The sequence below is a fragment of the Astatotilapia calliptera genome, chromosome 6 (assembly GCF_964374335.1).
Source record: "Astatotilapia calliptera chromosome 6, fAstCal68.1, whole genome shotgun sequence".
Lineage (NCBI taxonomy): Eukaryota > Metazoa > Chordata > Actinopteri > Cichliformes > Cichlidae > Astatotilapia > Astatotilapia calliptera.
Genome location: NC_137427.1, coordinates 35,599,672 through 35,618,772, shown reverse-complemented (window position 1 = coordinate 35,618,772; position 19,101 = coordinate 35,599,672). Strand labels below are relative to the sequence as shown.

General features: G+C 39.0%; 1 protein-coding gene across 1 annotated transcript; it reads right to left on the bottom strand.

The window, feature by feature from the left end:
* Positions 1-2,412: 2,412 nt before the first annotated feature.
* On the bottom strand, positions 2,413-14,733 carry cyth4b (cytohesin 4b). Its single transcript, XM_026171855.2, has 13 exons — positions 14,576-14,733; positions 12,078-12,160; positions 11,527-11,591; positions 9,777-9,843; positions 8,861-8,979; positions 8,588-8,668; positions 6,933-7,045; positions 6,528-6,676; positions 5,896-6,007; positions 5,589-5,665; positions 4,998-5,069; positions 4,737-4,891; positions 2,413-3,412 (listed from the first exon to the last, which is right to left on the bottom strand). The coding sequence occupies exons 1-13, from the start codon at positions 14,592-14,594 to the stop codon at positions 3,307-3,309; spliced, it is 1,218 nt and encodes a 405-aa protein (XP_026027640.1). The 5' UTR covers positions 14,595-14,733; the 3' UTR covers positions 2,413-3,306.
* Between the last annotated feature and the right edge of the window lie 4,368 nt (positions 14,734-19,101).

The window sequence follows — 19,101 nt, the reverse complement described above, 5'->3', positions numbered from 1 at the left end:
TAATAAATATTGCCTTTTATTCAGTTCTAGAAGTGAGGAAATTGTCATGTAAAAACAAATTGCAGCAATACAGAAAAAGCATAAAAATGTTCATAAGTAAAAGTCTCTGAACAGGCATAAATTTGAGTGCAGCTCCCTCTAGTGGTGATGCGCAGGTACTAGTCTATAATTTGTCCTTTCAAAGTCTCAACCGTGAAATAATTGCCAGAAAATTGTTTTTTATTTTTTTGCAAATGCAGAAAAATGAGTGTTTATTGAGCCTTTTGAAAAAAAATAAAAACATTTCCATACAATATTTTTGCTACATCTGCAATTTATTTTTAATTTTGTATACATATATCCATATACATCCATAAATTATTGCTGTTGTTGCAGTTTATGACTTATAAATGATGCAGAAGTTTGAAAAACTCACAAAAAGTCATCTACAAAATATGATACACTTGCTACAGGGTTAGGATGAGGGGCAAAAACTAGTGACTGTATTACATAAACCGTCCGCTGGGTGCCGCCATTGCTTCTCCCTCTGGTTCTCTTATCGGTTAGCGTTTGCTAACCACTCGGAAAGAAAAAGAGGAACCACAGGCCTGATGACAAACTCGGGGCTGAGTTGAGGGTAGTGTGAGGGAGGTTAGGCTCGGGCTGGGGGTGGGAGGGTTGATGGTTGGTGTAACACTAAAAGCAGTAAAACAGGAAGTCAAGGCTGCAGCAGGAAGAGGTGTTCTCACACACTTTGTGTTGCCAGTGCACAAGGATGAAAATACATTGTTTCCTGTCACTTGCATATTCATGCTTCCTTTAAAGCCCTTCGTGTTTATTTGTTTTCAACAGACATTTAGACACTTCAGTCCATTCAGGTGTGCAGATTTAGAGTACTGCTTTTGTGCATTTTGCCTTGAGCACGAGGCTGATGTTCATAGTTTGATGTAAACATAAATGTTTGATTTACTCAATACAAAGATTGAAGGGATGCACGTTATCATAACCATAACAACAAGTGTAAATATGACGTTCTGTATATTCATCATGTTATCTCAATTACTGATGAAGCAGTAACCATTAATTGTTGAGTTTTCTGCTATCATTAATGATCAGAATTAAAGACAAACTAATGATCATAATCACACCAAAATTCATTCCTGTCATTACTTAGCCTGCACTGTGAACCGAAGCCTTGGCTATGAAGTCAAAATGCACCTGTTGGTTTAAGCATATGAGTACAACACAAATAATATTATGTTGTAAACATAATAAACATTTCCACATTCTATAGGTATAATCTATATGTTAGCTTTTAATGATAAGTTTTAAGTACTAATCTGAATTGTTTCCAGTTTTACTCTGGACTATGATGCTCACAGACGATGCTGTGATCTGAAAGTGAGCGTAGGGAGCAGGTGGAATGGTAAATTTTTATATAACACCTTAATACTCAAAGCACTTTATACAACATGCCTTATTCACCCACTTTTTCATATGCTTAAGTTCTGGCTGTCTAACATTCATGCATATTCATACTCTGATGAATGCATCAGAGAGCAACTTTCAGTATCTTGCACAAGGATGCTTTGACATGCATACTGGAGCAGCCAGGGGTACTATTAGCAGATGACCTGCTTTACTTCCTGAGCTACAGCCACCCCAGAGCGAACCTGGTTGTATGCTGTGCAGAAAAAAGAAATGAAAGTCAGCAGACGTGAGACAGAATATGTGTGTGTGAGAAGACCTGGTGTAACAGTGAAGCTGCAAGGAGAAGCTGTAATGAAGAGAACAGGTTTAAATGCATTGGGTTGACCATTCAAATCAATGGACAGTGCCCAAGATAGGTGAAGAAGAGCGTGTAGGCAGGGTGGAATGGGTGGAGACAAGTGTCAGGGGTCATTTATGAAAGAAATATAGCAGCAAGGATGAGTCGGTCACTCTGAAGCCAAGCTGGAGGTGGAAGAAATGAAGCTGTAAAAGAGCTTCGCTGGGAGTGACCAGGATGGACTAGATTAGAAATGAGCACATCAGAGGGACAGCTCATCTTGAGCAGTTTGGAGACAAAGTTAGAGGCATGGCTGAGAGGAAAAAAGTCTAAACAATTGATAGAATAGCTGCATGTTACAGGAGAGTCATTTACAAGTTTTATGGTTGTGAATCATCAAGCTTGTTCCTCATGATTTATTTTTTAAATCTGGGCCATGAAAAAGGATGGTTTTGACAAAATTCTCACACACACAAGCCTGCCACATCAAACCACAGAGGTGGTTTTAGGTGCTTCACCCAAGGATGTAAACCAAACATATCAGCATACAAAATAAATATGAGGAAGTAAGGTGTGGCTGAATGGTTTCAGTGCGTATTCAACCGAAAACACAGCTGTCAAGATCAAAGCATGAAAACAAAATCCTCCTTTTTAATACAAACGCATCGATAAACACTTTTTTTTTATTAAATAATCATTTCGTGAGAGCATAAAAAATAAAGTACTTACAGTGATCAAACATATGCAGTATACAGACTGACACAAAACACAATGAATGGTTAAATGATTTCAATTTACACAGTAAATTTGTTACAAAGCGGATATAAAATGCATGTTCCTATTGCACTGTCCTTTCAATTTACATGACAAAAACATATTAACATGCATTTGATGTGACTGTATAAGATCCAAACAACTGAAAAACATATTTACATACGTGAAAATGATTCTGTACAAACTAGACACTTCAACAGGTCACTGAGATAACACCATACCCACCAATGGATTTGCAGTAAAACTTAAAGCTGTCCACCAGAGAGAAATAAAATCACCCTATAAATGTCCGCTTCTGAGCACTATGAGAACTGAGTAAGACGCTGTGCCCTACGCGCGCCTTTTAATAGCATTCAAGGAACTGCTGAGACATCACATGTTTAATTTTTCTTCCTTAGCTGAGATACTTGGTTAGGTGAAAATCAAACCAAAAGAATCATCTTCTCACTGCAGAGAGGAAAACAAGTGCAGTAAACACACACACTGTCAAATGTGTTAACCTAAACCGAGATATCTCCTCGTGTGGGCCCAGAGAATTTGTTGCCAAGCGCTCCTTTGCCCGCCGTGCTGATGCCATGAACAACACAAATGAGTCATTTTTTCACCCCTGACACTGTGTTTCTCAGTCTATGAAAGGAGAAGTGGAAAGGGAAGTCTCTTTTTTAGTCTAAACCACCACCGTCAGTGTGTTTCTGAAGCCTCCATTGCCCTTTTGTTGCAGGGTGGTTAAAATGATTTTCAAAAGAAATTACAATCCACAGTGCACGGTGGAGTGAGCTGAACATTCACGAGGTCGGATCCTGCTCTCCTGAGTCCTGGGGAGTTTGGTGTATCACCTTTTTCTTACGGACTGAGACCAAGTCGTAGAACGGATCCTTGGTGATACTTGCCCTATTTGAAGATAGAAAAAAGGCTGACATTAGCTTATAGGAGGTTAACAAAAGCTTATATAACAATATACAGTTAAATAACAATACATAACTATGTATTGCTCTTGGCTTATTGAAGAACATATTTTCCATAGGCATTCGGATTAATCCTGGTATAGGCAGAAGTTTATTGTTTCATTGGTTTAAAGCAGTGTCCTCAGTGCTAATGCTGCTGTTCCAAAATGCACCAGGGTGCTGATTTCAAACTAAAGCTACATGAGTCAGACATAAAACGCTGGCACTAGTGAACAAAGACATGCATCTTCCATTAGAGAGACTCTCTCTGAAACTGCTGAAAACCAAAATATAGCTAAAAGAAGAGTCAGCAACAAGCATGACTGCAACCAAGTACTAGTGGTTAGAGTGGGAGACTGATCCAAATACCAGCAGAACTTTATAATAATGTCTATTTAGCGTTATTGAGGTATAAGCAAGTGCTTAATACATCAGTTATACATCATTGTTCCTCTTTAGTATGCCATTTATGAATATAGCTTTATTACTATGAGTAATGATTATGATTATTACTGGGAATAATAGCTGTACATAGTTACATGGTGTAACAATAACACATGGATAAATAAACAAATCTGTAATGACATACTAAGGAGGAGTAAAGATATATAAATGACGAATTAAGCACTTGCTAATATCTTACTTACACCTTACAAATGCTTAATATTGAGACATTTTAACAAAGTGCTATGAAAACTGTCTGAAACATTTAATGTTGACTGTCAAATCTATTTTATTTACAGCCTACATGAATACATGAAAAGCTGAAAAAGTGTGATTTCTTATCTTAATTATTATGAGAATTAAAAATCACAGCGACCTTATTGGTCGTTAAAATGTGTTCAGTTCAGAAATTGGTGATGATTCATCTCATAAGTCATACTGCACTCCTCTTGCCTACATAAGCTGCCTTCAGTGTTGCTCTTAGTATCGGCAATAGTGGCTCTCTAGATACTTGGTGTCAGATCAATAACAAAACTTCGCAGTATTGCACAGCATTGATACTAATCCTTTGTGTGCTTGTGTTGTACTTGCAGCGCTGCCTCTAAATAACCAGGAACCAAATGTGTGTTTTATCAACAACTTTGTTAGCAAATAATGAGATAAGACTGGCTGTTTTGTGAACATCCGGTGTGAATAGCATATTAAGCTTCATTGACCTAATTGAAAGAAGTGCGTGTAAGTGTGTGTGTGTGTGTGTGTGTGTGTGTGTGTGTGTGTGTGTGTGTGTGTGTGTGTGTGTGTGTGTGTGTGTGTGTGTGTGGTCTGACCTGATGGCCTCAATCCAGGAATCTCTCTCTTCTGCGCTGGAGGCACAGATTGTGTAGGACTGGTGTTTCCCCTCCACCACCCTGCCATCCGTCTCTGTCTTACATGCTTTGATCTTCTGCCCTCGACTGTTGGGGTTGTACAGCTCCAGACAGTACTACACGATGCAAGACCATCAACATGAAAGTCACTCTTAGAAACTATCAGTTTATCAACTTGCAGAATGTGTTTGTGTTCTGCTTGAACAGCTGACAAGATCTTACCGGTTTACGAGGGTAATGCACTTCTCTAACACAGAGATTCTCCAGGGGGATGATGCCTCGGGGCTCTTTATCCTACAGGCAGATCCAAAAGACATTTATTGATGAGTCAGGTGGGTAAAAAAACAAAAAAAAATGTAGAGATGAGAATAAAAAAAATGTTACCAATGTCAGAAAAAAAGGGAAGCAGAAAAGATAGGGATAGATACCTGATATAAGATTATTAAGTGACACTTTTACCGGAAATAACATCACATTTTGGTTTTCAAAGCCTGAGTAACACCACGTAACTCACTGAGAATTTGGTCAATCTTCAAAGGTTAAAGACATTAATGTGTCATTTTTATCTGTAACATTAGGCAAGAAAAAAAAGCCACGTAATAAAACATGGGCGTTTTCAGCACAACCGTCTCTATGGTTACGTTCCAGTTAGGTTTTCATAACTACAACTTCGATGTCAGTGATATGTAAAAAAAAACTGATTAAACCCTACCACCTATGATGCCATTCACCTGATTCATCAAAAGAGCTTAGCAACAGCTAGAGAAGGACAAATATACAGTGACAGCATGATGAGTTTGACAGAGGCCTTACAGTGGTGTACTCGAAGTAGTAGAGGCAGTTGTCTGTCAGAATGAACCATCGCCTCTTCCACGTCTTAACTCGACCTCCTAAAATAGAGAGACAACAAAAATGTGGGCTGTTGGTTGGGGATATTATGTCACTTACGTGCAAGCACACATGAGAATCTTCCAGTATTGGGTCATTCTCTCCGTGCTTCCTCTGTACTTTCCTGTTTGTGTAGCAAATTACTAAGATGTGATGCCACACAGCAGGGCAAAGCACGCTTAACATAAAAAAAAGTCCACTGTTTAAGCATGTTTTCTGGGTGGGATTTTACCAAGTTTGAGGAGCCATCCTTCTCTGTCGGGGTTGAAGAAGGTGTGAGTCAGATCATTCCCATCGTCCTCTGGGATTTTGAAGGGCTCGTTGCGTATGCTCTCGTACAGTTTCTGTGCGTAGAGAGAGTGAAATGAAATGCAACCATTAAATGAATTGCAGGTGAATATAAAATATGATCCTGAGCCTCCTGTAACCCGCTGACGGCCTCGACTGACCTGTGGGTGGAAGATTGGCATGAGAGAACCTGGATGTTTTCATGTCTGTGTGTGTTTCAGTTCCACATTAGTGGCGACTATGAAATACAGGTATTACTTTCTCGAGGAGGAAAGGAACTGTGTGGTTTTACTTTTTGTTACAAATACTGTAATAAATAATATTATTGTTAGCTTCTGTTTCATTTTGACGTTTACCAGTCAATGACTTAAAAAAAAACTTTTAACACAATCTCTTCTTGTTCACCTTCCTCTTATTATTCACAATATGAGCTAGCCGTTTCTTTTACATCACTAGGGAGCTGAAAATGTGTGGTGAATGTATGCAGAGGCTAAAATGTTAGCTGTGTGTCCATTTAGGTAATTGCTTCTTGGCGTCTACGTGGGCGCTGTGATTGTGTTTTTGAGAGGTTCTCACCGACAGCAGATCATTGGGTAGGTCCTCTCCATTGTTGATGCCTCTGTTCATGGAGATGAAACGCTCCAGAGTGGTTTTGTCCTTCACGTTGGGGTTGTGAAGGCTCGTGTTCAACATGATGATGGCAAAAGACAGGATGTAGCACGTGTCTGGGGTTAAGAGGAAGATGCACACGCACACAAAGAATAAGAGGAAGCCTGAACCAGTGTTTCACATATGCATTTTTGGTACTGAATAGAGAAATACAGAATCAGTGACAAGGAGAAAGCACAAAAAAAAGTAGGAAGGAAGACGTGAATATCAAAAATACAAAGATGGTGTGGTAATTAAAAAAAAACAACCTCCGCTCTCTCACACACAGTCTCAAACAGGAAGTATGAATATAGAATGCATATTGAAGCCCACCAGTTGACTGGAAGACATCGAGGTTGCAGTCGCAGTAGCGGGTGGCGAAGGCCTCCATCATACGGTCAATCTTCTGAGCTTCACCAGGCAGACGGAAACTCCACAGAAACTGTCTGTCACATACACACCGCAAAGGCAGAACACCTCAGTATGTTAACAATACACGTGAAGCTGTTTATCAGCAAGTAGACAGGAGACGCACTGTCTGTCTGTAGCAAGTCTCAAAGTCTGGACTTTATAGCTGCTTTTTGTGCTGAAGGACTGATTAACAGCAGATCGGTCAGTGTGACCTGTGGTGGAGTCATCTATACAGCATGTTAACATCAGCATACAAGGAAATGTTACATTTAATGTGAGAATCAAGTTTGGCTGTTCTGCTTGTGAAATTCTGACAAATTTCATCTTCAACACTTGGGTTGGAATTGCTTGGTCATCAGGGAAAGTTATTAATATACTCTAATTTTGCCAAGTTTGGTCATTATGAGTTGTGGCCATATGGGAAGGGCTCGTTACATGAGTTCAGAGAAGTGCTCTCCATCAAAATAGCTGTATGAAAATATAGTTTCACATTTGCATTGGTTATGTCCTCTTTTTAGGTTCATTTTACATGTCAGTTAAGTTTGTGTCATGGGTGCCTTTATACAGTCAGGCATTGAAGTAGATCAAATAACTAAAGGAATCAAGTCATTCACTGGCTTCTCCATGTGTCTGTGCCCTGCAAATAACACAGTAAGAACTCATTTCAGATGTATTGTATCTTTAGAACAATGTGGTTTAGAGCGGACCTGTGTCAGAAATAGCTGCTGTAAAATGAAAGGGTGAGACTCTAAGCACCGTGGTTCTTATTTCTCCTTTACTTTTTGTTTTAAAATTATTTGTCAGTTCCTTTTCAAGGTGAATTTTACTTGATCCTAACAAGGTCAAGGAAAGGAGGGATAACCAGACAGGATAACCCCGATGACATCACTGTTACTGTGCAACATTAGGTAGATTTTCTTTTTGACTTCTCAAAATGCCTGGAAGCATAATAAACAACAGTAAATAACTGTTTCCATCCTGAGTATTTATCACCAGGATGACTAACCTTATACATTTTTTTTGTTTTGGATAAAGGACATTTTAATTTGCTACACAATCTTAACATTTTTGATCAATACCCTTTTCTTTGGAAATCAAAATTTTACAAATATTTTTGGGATACTTTTTTTCCTCCATACCACCGTCGTCATTTGCAATCTAAATCTGCCTGTCTCTGTAGCAAAAGGTTTGGAGTAATTTTACTGCTCCTGATACCTCTGAGTGAACATTGGGCCTGTCCACACTGTGAACAAGTTATATATAGCTGCTTGTCTGATAACAGTTACAGTTTAGTGACTGTGGAAAGACTTTCTGATTACATATTACTCTTTTTCTCTGTTTTTGCTCATAAATAAGTGCAAATATTACAATGTAGGTACATTTAAACTTCAATTATGCCCTTCTATGGCCTTTTGTCTTTGTTTAGCAGTTAAAAGGTCAAGTCTGCAAGTCTACATTTAGTCAGGTTCCTATTGGTGTTATCCATTATACTATTACATATGTGTATGCAAACATCCTTGTAAAATGATCATGAAGAAAAATTGTGTTTATGACACAGCAGATGAAGAGGGGCTGACCTGAGAGCCTGGACCAGGTTGAGGTCGGAGAACTCGTGCAGCTCCACAAAAGCCTTCAGGGTCTGAAGGTGGAGTTCTTCCCTGTGGGGCGGAGTGTGAGGGAAAAGGCATGAAACAAAAGAAAAGTTTTCACCTTTTCCATACAAGACCTATCCTAACTTATCCTGTGTTTTAGCCTCCTCACGCTCTGATTCTACACCTTTTCATTTCCTTCACTCCCATCCTCATTGCCTCCCTTCTACTGCCGTCTGCACACTCCCTGGCCTCACTCACCTTTCTCCAAGGAATTCTCCAATGGCTGTCTTGTTGAGTCCTTCTTCCTTGTAGAGAAACTCAGCGATGGATTGAGCACTTCCATCCAGCAGCTTAATCTCCAACAAGTAGTTGATTCCCTGCAAGCAAGCAGATCATTTCACAGAAGTTCACATTTGGGCTCTATTTGTCCTCACCACTAAAACTGCACAGGTAAGGAGAATTTTTAGCTTCTGACATAGCACTTAAAATATGCACAGGAACACATGCGCTGCCTGCTGTGGCTAATGTGTGCTACTTTCACAATGATCTCATCTCATGCTGGTAAAACACAGCAAGTTCACAGCATCTGTAATCCTAATTCCTTAAATTCAGTTATCTCTTCCTCTTTCTCCTCGATACTGTGCTTGAAGAGGAAAACAATGTTTAGCATTTAGTATCTAGTATTTAGTATTGCCTGCATGCAGCTACATGCCTTAATTCTCTTCTGTGTAATCCAACGTTGATTACACATTGATTGTCATGTTTATATTACTTTAGACTGCCTATGGTTCAAAGTGGAACACTGTTATATAAATGTGTCAAGTTATATTAAGTTGTAGTAAAGTTAAGCTAAACAAAAAAGAAAGTAAACCATGACAAGAATTATTCATTGTATCAGTAGTTGCAAACATTTGCACGCACAGCAGTCATAACTTTGACCTCCAAGCAAAACCACAGAAACTCTGGTGTGGGCCAGGGTGTCTGTTCTGTTCACAGACACGGCGGCCCCTTCAGTATGACACACATGAAAGTTAATACAAGCTGCTGTGCTGGAGGAAGGTGCTCAGCTGCAAAAGCTCAGACAGCGAAATGCAAAAAGGCTTTTTTGTTTGTTTGTTTTTTAATTCTTCATAACAAATGGTTATTCCTTGTCGAGTATGTTGATCCAGCTTACCTTTTTAGGGTCCATGTTGAATTTCTTCTTCCCATTTGCAAATTGTTTGTTTTTCTCTATTGCTTTGCTGAAAAATCAACAATAATGAGAAAAATGTCAGTCGTGGACAAAAGTCTTACACTTGTTCTTTTTCATTTTCTTTGCACACATGCTCGGTGCAAAACAACTGCACAGGATTGCATGTGTAGCCTTCTTGAAGGACATTTGAATGTTGGCTGTCTTTTTTTCCATTCTTTATCAAGATGATCCCAAACTGCTTTAATAATGTTGAGGTCCAGCCTCAGTGGAGGCCAATTCATGAATGATAGTGCTTCATTGTATATTTTGTCTATCCAGGTTTGTTTTACTGCACTGTCAGTTTGTTGGGATAATACACTTTCCAGATGGTATTGCATGGTGGATCAAAACCTGACAATACTTTTCTGCATTCATAATTCCTGCAGTTTTGAAAAGAATCCGTCACCCCTGTCTGAAATGCAGTCCTAAACCAGGTCAGAGCCTCCACTATAGCCGTAGAGACTCATTGTTGTGCCTCCTTTCTTATTTCCCGCATACATACTGACATTCAAACTTTAACCATGACCATGACCTGTTTTCACTGATTTTCAGTCCAGGTCTTTTCTCCTAGTTTCCCTTCCTTAAGAATGACTTCTTGACAGACACGCCTCCACAGAGACCATTTCTGAAGCAGCTTCACCAAAGAGTAGATAGTCGGTGTAGTCGATGTGTCAGTTGTGTTGTTTTTTTCCTATTTCTTAAGGACATGACAGTACTGTCATCTGCTGTAGATTGTCTTTCAGGCCTCAACTTCCTCTTTTTTCCTCGACTTTTTCAGTTTCCTCAAATTGCTTTAAGGATATGATGCATGCCATGCCGAGATCGTGACAGATGGCCGCCCCTCCCTGAGCCTGGTTCTTCCAGAGATTTATTCCTGTTAAAAGGGAATTTTTCCTTCACACTGTTGCCAAGTGCTTGCTCATAGAAGGTTCCCTGATTGTTGGGGTTCTCTTTGTATCATCTTATGGTCTTTACCTTACAATATAAAACACCTTGAGGCAACAGTTGTTGTGATTTTGCACTTTAAAGATAGAATAGAATAGAATTGAACTGAATTGAATTGAGATATGCCATGCTGTTGATGGGACAGGACAGAGAATAAGTGAAAAAGCAGCCAATTTCTAATGAAAAACTTTAAAAGACTTCAGAAAGCTCGGAGAACCACTGCAAAAGTTTGGCTCTTTGGAAGCAAAATATGACTAAATTACACCTGCCTCAAGCCTTTTGCACAGTACTGTAAAATTAACATCATTAGTCCATAATTATTTTTTTGGAAGTTGCACAATATGGCACATTTGATGCAATATATACATCCGAGACTCATTGGTTGCAACAGGTTTCATGCATCTCATTCTATTGACTATCAGCCTAGTTTGGATCAGTGATTGTAATTAGGGGGGAAGTGTTGCATAATTTTGCCCACAACTGTGAAACAAAAAACTGTTTTCTCATCAAAAAAAATAGCTAATCAATATGTTATAAGTGGAAAACTCTTTTCAAGTGTTAGTAATCATTGGAAGAAGAGAAACTTGTTTGAAAGGCACTGTGTCACAGAGTCATGTAAGACATTTACATGTTTTTTGTCAGTGGCATTGTGTAGGTGTTCTAAATACACGACAAAGAAACCTCCGTGCATGATGCAGGTGTAGGGTTTTTCCCATTTTGCACAAAAAAACAAAAAGAGTCTACTTACTTTTCTTCTGCAGACTCAAAACTGAGTATTTCTGCCATCACATTGTCTATCTCCATTTTTAACTTCTGGAAAAGACAGAGAGAAAGAAAAGTATTTTATATTGTTTAAAAAAACGTGAAAAACACGAAAACACAAAAATAAGTGCAATGATTGTATAAACTTTTTTTTATAAGAGTGCCATATTGATGGAAGATCACCCAGGGGCCCCAATCCTTCTCACCTTTTTTTTTTTGAAACATTATGCTTCTTTTTTCACATTTTATTTTTTTAATAATGCAAGAATTGTTGTTATGGTGATCAGGTGTTCAAGCCTTAACAAAATTAACCTGCTTTTCATTTACACATGGAGTAAAATAACATAAAGATCTGCTGAAGATGCATCTCAGGTTCATTTGAAACTGGTGCTGCTACCATGAGGTGAAAAGACAAATGACACTTTATTAATTCTGTCTGTGGTGGTGGGAGCGAGGGGCCATATAAAATCTGCCCTAGGGCTGTTATTGGCCCCTGGACTGGACCTTGGACATGCCTGGTATATGTATACAGGTTACCTGGATATCATCCAGAAGGTCTTTTTTATATGTCTTGATGGTTTTGATCTCCATCTTCTCTTCTGGTGTAAAATCTGAGGAAACTAAACATACAGTGGAACAATATAATTCCAGCAATTCCAACAACAAGTTCTTCAAATACAACAATATCTACTGTAAAACAAATGTGCAGAACGGAGCTGTTCTTGAATAATTTGAATGATAATTTGCATATTGAAAATGTGGAGTATATTTAAAAACAACCACAACACAGGGAAGATGGCTTCTCTGGAAGATATGTGAGACAGGTGCTGTGGTTTTTTCATGAATGATTTCTGTCACCACAAAACAGTACTGTGAATATTTTTCTCGAAAACAGAGACACTCGCAAATCCATGATGAGTTTTCTCATATTTCCATTCCATTAAACAGAAACAGAGCCATAGCATGACTTTTTTTTTTTTTAATGATCATTAATTCTAAGGAAGAAAATAGTATTTGGAAATTTGCTCGGTTATAGATAATATTTTACCGTATTATGATTTTAGATTCAATTATCAGTTGCATGTGGTCATTGCGTCACAGGGGTTAGTTATCTTAATGACCCAGAGTTTCCTTCATCTTCACATTGTAGTGATAGACTGTTTTCCACTGGGGAAACTTGAGGGCCCCTTTTAGAGCAGCCCCCACACTTTTGCGCTTTGTCTGCACCTGTAGGAGAATTTCCAAACCAGGCTCTGGAGGAGAAAAAAGGCGCCTCCACTGGAAACAGCTGCTTCTGACTGTCTTTCAAATACCTCTGGGTATGGATCAGTACTGATCAGTTTTAAACTCAAACATGGCTATCAGTTTGCCATATAAACACACGTAATAAACAGCAAATCAACAACCACATTCATTTGCCTCACTCCTGTTCCATGTTACAAACTTGAATGTGACAGAAACATGAAGAAGCTGTGGCCAGCTTAGGCGGGGGTTATACTTTCTCACAGTCACAACTGTACGAGGGTCCTCTTGGGACTGAACAGCCCTTTTCCTACGCCCACAACTGAGCATAATTGAAACATTACTGCAAAGCCTCAGAAACAAAAAAGAGGCACCATTACTCTTACCATTTCTATAAATGTTCATGCCAACTCACAACTCTCTGCTGTAGAAACATGTCTAATGATAGCCAGTGTCACCCGCCTTCACATATTCAAGGGCCAGTGTTAATATCAAGGTAAGGTCAATTTTTAGTAAGGCGCAATTTATTTATTTTTTTAATTCTTTGTGCACTTTGAATTTTGTCTTTGTGGCTTTATTTGTAGCAGTGTCAGTTTGCAAAGCAGCTCCATTGCAGCTCACCGAAGTTGCATCATCTTAAAACAGCACTGACCTCCTGTTTGGCTTAAAAATGAATCATTAACGAAAGCGTCATACCATTTGGTGGTTTACCCAACATCCTCTCTCGGCAAATTCCATTTAATTTTCTCTGTATTTGTGTTTTACATGGATAAAGACAAAATTAAACACCTGTTCTTTAGATTTTAGAAAATGAAGAGACGTAACTTTAAAAAAACAACAACAACAGCAAAGCAACATATTTTTATCATCAGCATAGATGATGAGATGTTATGATAAGCAAAGCAAAGTGTATGCACTCTGGTTCCTCAGCAGCATTCAGGCCATACTGACCTTTTTTTTTTTTTTTTACATTGATCCTTTGAGAAAATAAATATTTTTTAGAATATTTAAAGCTAAAAGACTGCTAACTGCCAATACTTCCTGTAGAGATATGTTGTTTGCTGTTAATGATGTGACCACAGCGCTTCCACTTCCCCACCCTTCCTTTACACATCTTGTGCAACAAAGCTGACAGGCTTAAATCATTGGAGCCTTTGTTTAGGTAATTTAGATACCGAATTACCAATCTGAAAAATAACCGCTGACTTTAAGTTACGTTTTTAAGTAGTTTAGGCATCTTTGCAACTTCCTTTTTAATGTTACAGTCGGTGACGTGCATGTGAATGTGAGTCTCTTCCCCATTTCAGCTGCTAAGACCCACAATGTATGACCACAAGGTTAAACAGTGAGAAGTGGTATATGCTGAAGTGTACAACCATCACTAAAACGTTCCACCAGCTGTTCTCAGCATGCATTGAAGGTTTGCACCAGTAATAGCAGTATTTATTTCTAATGATTTGTCTTCAAATTACAGCTGTTTAGTTAGAAACATGACAGTGTGAAACTTGAAGCTTCCCTATAAAACAGCTGGGTAACTTTTTAAGATCCAATTCATGTCATAAGGTCAAGCGTCTTTATAATAAGAGTATCACACATCAGGAGTATACTAAAAGACAATTATGAAGGTAAATTGCATGAAAGAGCCTTTTAATTTTAAATATCCAGTGACAGTCTCTGAAAATCACACCTACATTTAAATATCAATAATTTAAACGATCCCGTTCTCTGTAAATATGAACTAAATAAATACATATTAAAATCAGTAATAAAAAGGCAACTAAACCAAGTCTTACCCATTTGGCAATCAGTCATTTATATCCAAGGATAGAGGGGAAAAGAATCAGTACAAAAACAGCTAAACAAAGTCGATGTATCAAGGTACGCAGGCTGCCTTGGCACACAGTGAATTAACAGCTGAATGAAGTGGATGCTGTCTTTCAACTCCACCTCTTCCCCATCTGTCACAATACCACTCATACACGAGACCGCAAACAGGTCAGCCTTCAAAATAAAAGGGTTAATAAACGAATTTGTCAGAGATTTAATTTGATCAAAGAGGGTCTTTTTTTTTCATGTTTCATTTCAGGATGCAAGAAGTCAACTTTTCCATTTATGTTTTTAAACGCATATTAACAGAAACAGTCGGGGTAAAACACAGGTGTAAAAAAGAAAAGAAAAGAAAAAAACTCTTTTGCACAGGTTTGTGGACCTGAGATATCTGCAAATATCTTCCACTGTTATGTAGTTGAATCTTCGAGTGTTTTCTGTACGTCAAAGCTGAAAAAACTAGCTAGGAGACGAGTTTGGAAAGCATTACTATCATGTTATCATATGATGAGGTGAGCCACGAAGCCTTGAGATATATTTATCGCAATTACAGGTGACTTTATTTAACTAAAATGTGATACCTTTATTTTGAAGGCTGTGTGGCTTTCCTGCTCTGCTTAACGTAGTGTACTCTCTCTCTCGGGCTGATTTGACAGCTGAAAGCTGGCACTGTTGAAAAACCAACAAGTAGTTAACGGGTTGAATTTTGCATGTTGCATCCTGCCAAGGTAACCATACACAAATTGAGGTTTTACAGCAGTTTAAACACACTTTGGAAACGGAAGTAAAATTATTCAAGGAATTATTCAGGAGGAAAAAATAGCATGTGAATATAAAGTCCTCATAATTAAACCTGACATTATAACTATTATAAAAGCGAGGTGTTAATGTGTATTCTGAATAATGTTTTTTTTTTTTCAAAAAAAGTGATGTGAGAAGTCGAACAAATGTAAGAAAAACAATAGTTTAAATAGCTGTGAAAGATAAAGGAAGAGCAACTGTGCTGTACAAGCTCAGGGTTTTAAACGTGAGTCAATAGCAAAAACTGTTGCTAAAGTGCCATCTAGTGGTTGGAGATGAACATCACAAATGCTGTTGTATGAAGGCGTGTTTTTGTCTTGCTTAATGGAAATAGTTCAACATTTGCCGTCATCTTACAGCTTCCTGGAAACAGTATCTTTGGGCCAGGTATTGTTGATCTAATGCTTATAAACATTTAGTAGTATCTCTGAAGAAAATCTAGACTGGTTTCAAGCAGAGTATTACACCGAAAAAAAGCCCTTTCAAGAGGTTTTAATGACAGGCTTTTAACTGTTTGGGGTAACTGAGGGCTCTCTCTGTTTATATGATTGCCTTGGGGTCATTTTGGTGGTGGTCAGAGGGCCCGGTGGCGCCAGTGTCCGGCAGCCTCGCCTCTGTCAGTGCGCCCCAGGGTGGCTGTGGCTACAATGTAGCTTGCCATCACCAGTGTGTGAATGTGTGTGTGAATGGGTGGATGACTGGTTGTGTAAAGTGCTTTGGGGTCCTTAGGGACTAGAAAAGCGCTATACAAATACGGGCCATTTACCATTTTTTAAAAAACACAACTTCTCCTTACTTTGCATTGCAGATGATCTACAACTATGTCTGCCTATACAAACCATGTTGCTTCATCACCTGCAAACTGTACACAATGCAGCAGCTTGTCTTTTGAGAGGAAAGAAACAGGATGATTACAACAGCATTGCACCATCACAAGACCCACCTCAAAACGCCATTTTTTATTTTAAGACTACAGTGAGGCCAAAAAACTAGTTCATGCTTTTATTACTTCTAGGCTCAACTATTATAATTCTCTCATAGTACTCATAGGCTGTACTAATGATCCAACATGCTTCAGCTGCTTCTGATTTTTGGGGTTTCTCTGTTTTCTTTGTATTATTCTAAAGACTTACCTTACAATATAAAGTACATATATAAATAAAACTGCACCTACTGCACCCTACTACTGAACTTTTATAGCCATACACCCCGACTACATCAATGACGTCTATGAACCAACTGCTCTTGTAGATTCTTAAATGTAGGCGTAAAAATAGGAGGTGAGAGAGTCTTTTTAGTGGTGGCCTCTAATCTTTGGATCAACCTACCTTTTCACATAAGAGATGCCCAGTCACCCAAATATTTTAAAACACCTAAAAAAAACCTACTTATTCTTGTTGGTACAGTATATCCTGGCCTTTATTGTGCAAGCACGGTCTTGTTTGTTTCTATTGTTTTATTTGATGGTATTTTTTAAATTTATTAGAGTTCATGATTTATTGTGTTTTTCAGGGCATGTTTATTGTTGATTTGTATTGTTACAAGCTGGAGAACTCAGGAGTGGACCATCACCCCACTACATGGATACTGGACTACCTCACTGACCGACCACAGTATGTGAGAACTCAGGGCTGTATGTCGGACAGGGTCTTCTGCAGTACGGGGGCCGCACAGGGAACTGTTCTGGCTCTGTTCCTCTTCATCATCTACACTGCAGACTTCTCCCACAACTCCACCCAGTGCTTCCTGCAGAAGTTCTCTGTTGACTCTGCAATAGTCGGCCTCAGTGTTGACATTGTGGAGGACTATAAATACCTTGGAGTACACATTGACAATAAACTGGACTGGGCTAAAAACACCACAGCACTTTACAGGAAGGGCCAGAGTCGTCTCTATTTTTTGAGGCGACTGAGGTCCTTCAACATCTGCCAGAAAATGCTGAGGATTTTCTATGAGTCTGTGGTGGCCAGTGCGATCCTCTATGCTGTTGCATGCTGGGGGAGCAGGCTGAGGGTCGCAGATGCCAACAGACTTAATAAACTGATCCGTAAGGCCAGCAATGTTGTTGGGATGGAGCTGGACTCCCTCAAGGTGGTGTCGGAGAGGCGGATGCTGTCCAAGATAAAGACAATGTTGGATAACACCTCCCACCCACTCCATGACATGTTGGTCAGTCACAGGAGCTCGTTCAGTGAGAGACTGAGATTACCGAAAAGCACCACTGAACGACACAGGAAATCATTCCTGCCTGTGGCCATCTCCACTTAACACACTGTTTGCTGCTACAACTACACATGTTTCTTTTCCAAATATTTATTTATAAGTGACTTATGTATGTATGTATGTATATATATGTATATATTGTACTATTCTTAGTTAGCGTATTGTCTGTCTTGTCTTAATGTTGGTTTAAAATGGAGCACTGTAACAAAAAATAATTTCCCCCAGGGATCAATAAAGTATTCTGATTCTGATTCTGATTCTGATTCTCATCTCTGATGGGGACGACAAGGAGTACAGAGAACTGACCCACAACTTTGTGGACTGGTGCCAGCAGAACTACCTCCAGATCAACACTAATAAAATATAAGGCACAAACATCCTCCACTACAACCACTAAACATTCAAGGTATGGACATTGAGGCTGTGGACAGCTACAGGTACCTTGGTGTTTATCTGAACAATAAACTGGACTGGACTCATAATTCAGATGCCTTCTACAGAAAAGGGCAGAGCAGGCTGTACCTGCTGCAGAGACTCAGGTCTTTTGGAGTGAAGGGCCACTCCTTCTATGTCTCTGTGGTGGCCTCAGCCACCTTTTACAGGGTGGTCTGCTGGGATGGCAACATCTCTGCCGGGGACAGGAAGAGACTGAAAAGGCTTTTCTGGAGAGCCAGTTGTGTTCAAGGATGCCCTTTTACTCAGTTGTATATGGTATTTGTATTCTATTTCTATTCTATTAGATAGTATTTTATTCTATTAAATTCTATTATGTACAGTATTTTTATTCTCATTCTTTTGGAGATTATGTATCGAAATTTCAGGAGAGGGACCACACCTCCAAACACGCTCCTTCTGGCTGTCATCTATATAGGTTCCCCCAGTTCTGCAAGCTGTTCATTCTCGTTTACGTGCCCCTCCCTCCCTTCTTTTTCTCCATTCTTTAACTTCTTCGCTTCTATTTAGTTCATGGGGATCTGCCAGGCCTGGGAGCCATCGCCAGTCCCCTTCGAGGCCTTCCCCAAACCGCAGCTCAATTCATGTCAAAGCCATTCACCTTTACCTACTAAAACGCTGTCAAACCTAAAGATGAGGACGTGGCTCAGCTAGTGAAGTTATCTTATTCTATTCCTGTGTTTTTCTAATTTTTGCTATGTAACTTTGCACTGTCCACTTTCTGCTTTAACAAAACAAATTTCCCACATCTGGGACTAATAAGGGTTTTATCTTATCTTATCTTATCTTATCTTGTGTATATATTTTGTATTGCGTTCATGTGCATTACTTGTTGTTTTAAATCTTTAAAAAAGTAAATTTGAACTTGACTAGATGCATGTTTTTGGATTATGATGAGGTGGGAGTGCCCATGCATACATTAGGACAGCATTTAGGATGCTGGGTTAGCATCACAATACCACATTTACAGAAACATAACTTGAAGTTAACCGACAATAAACACTTATTTTCAGGT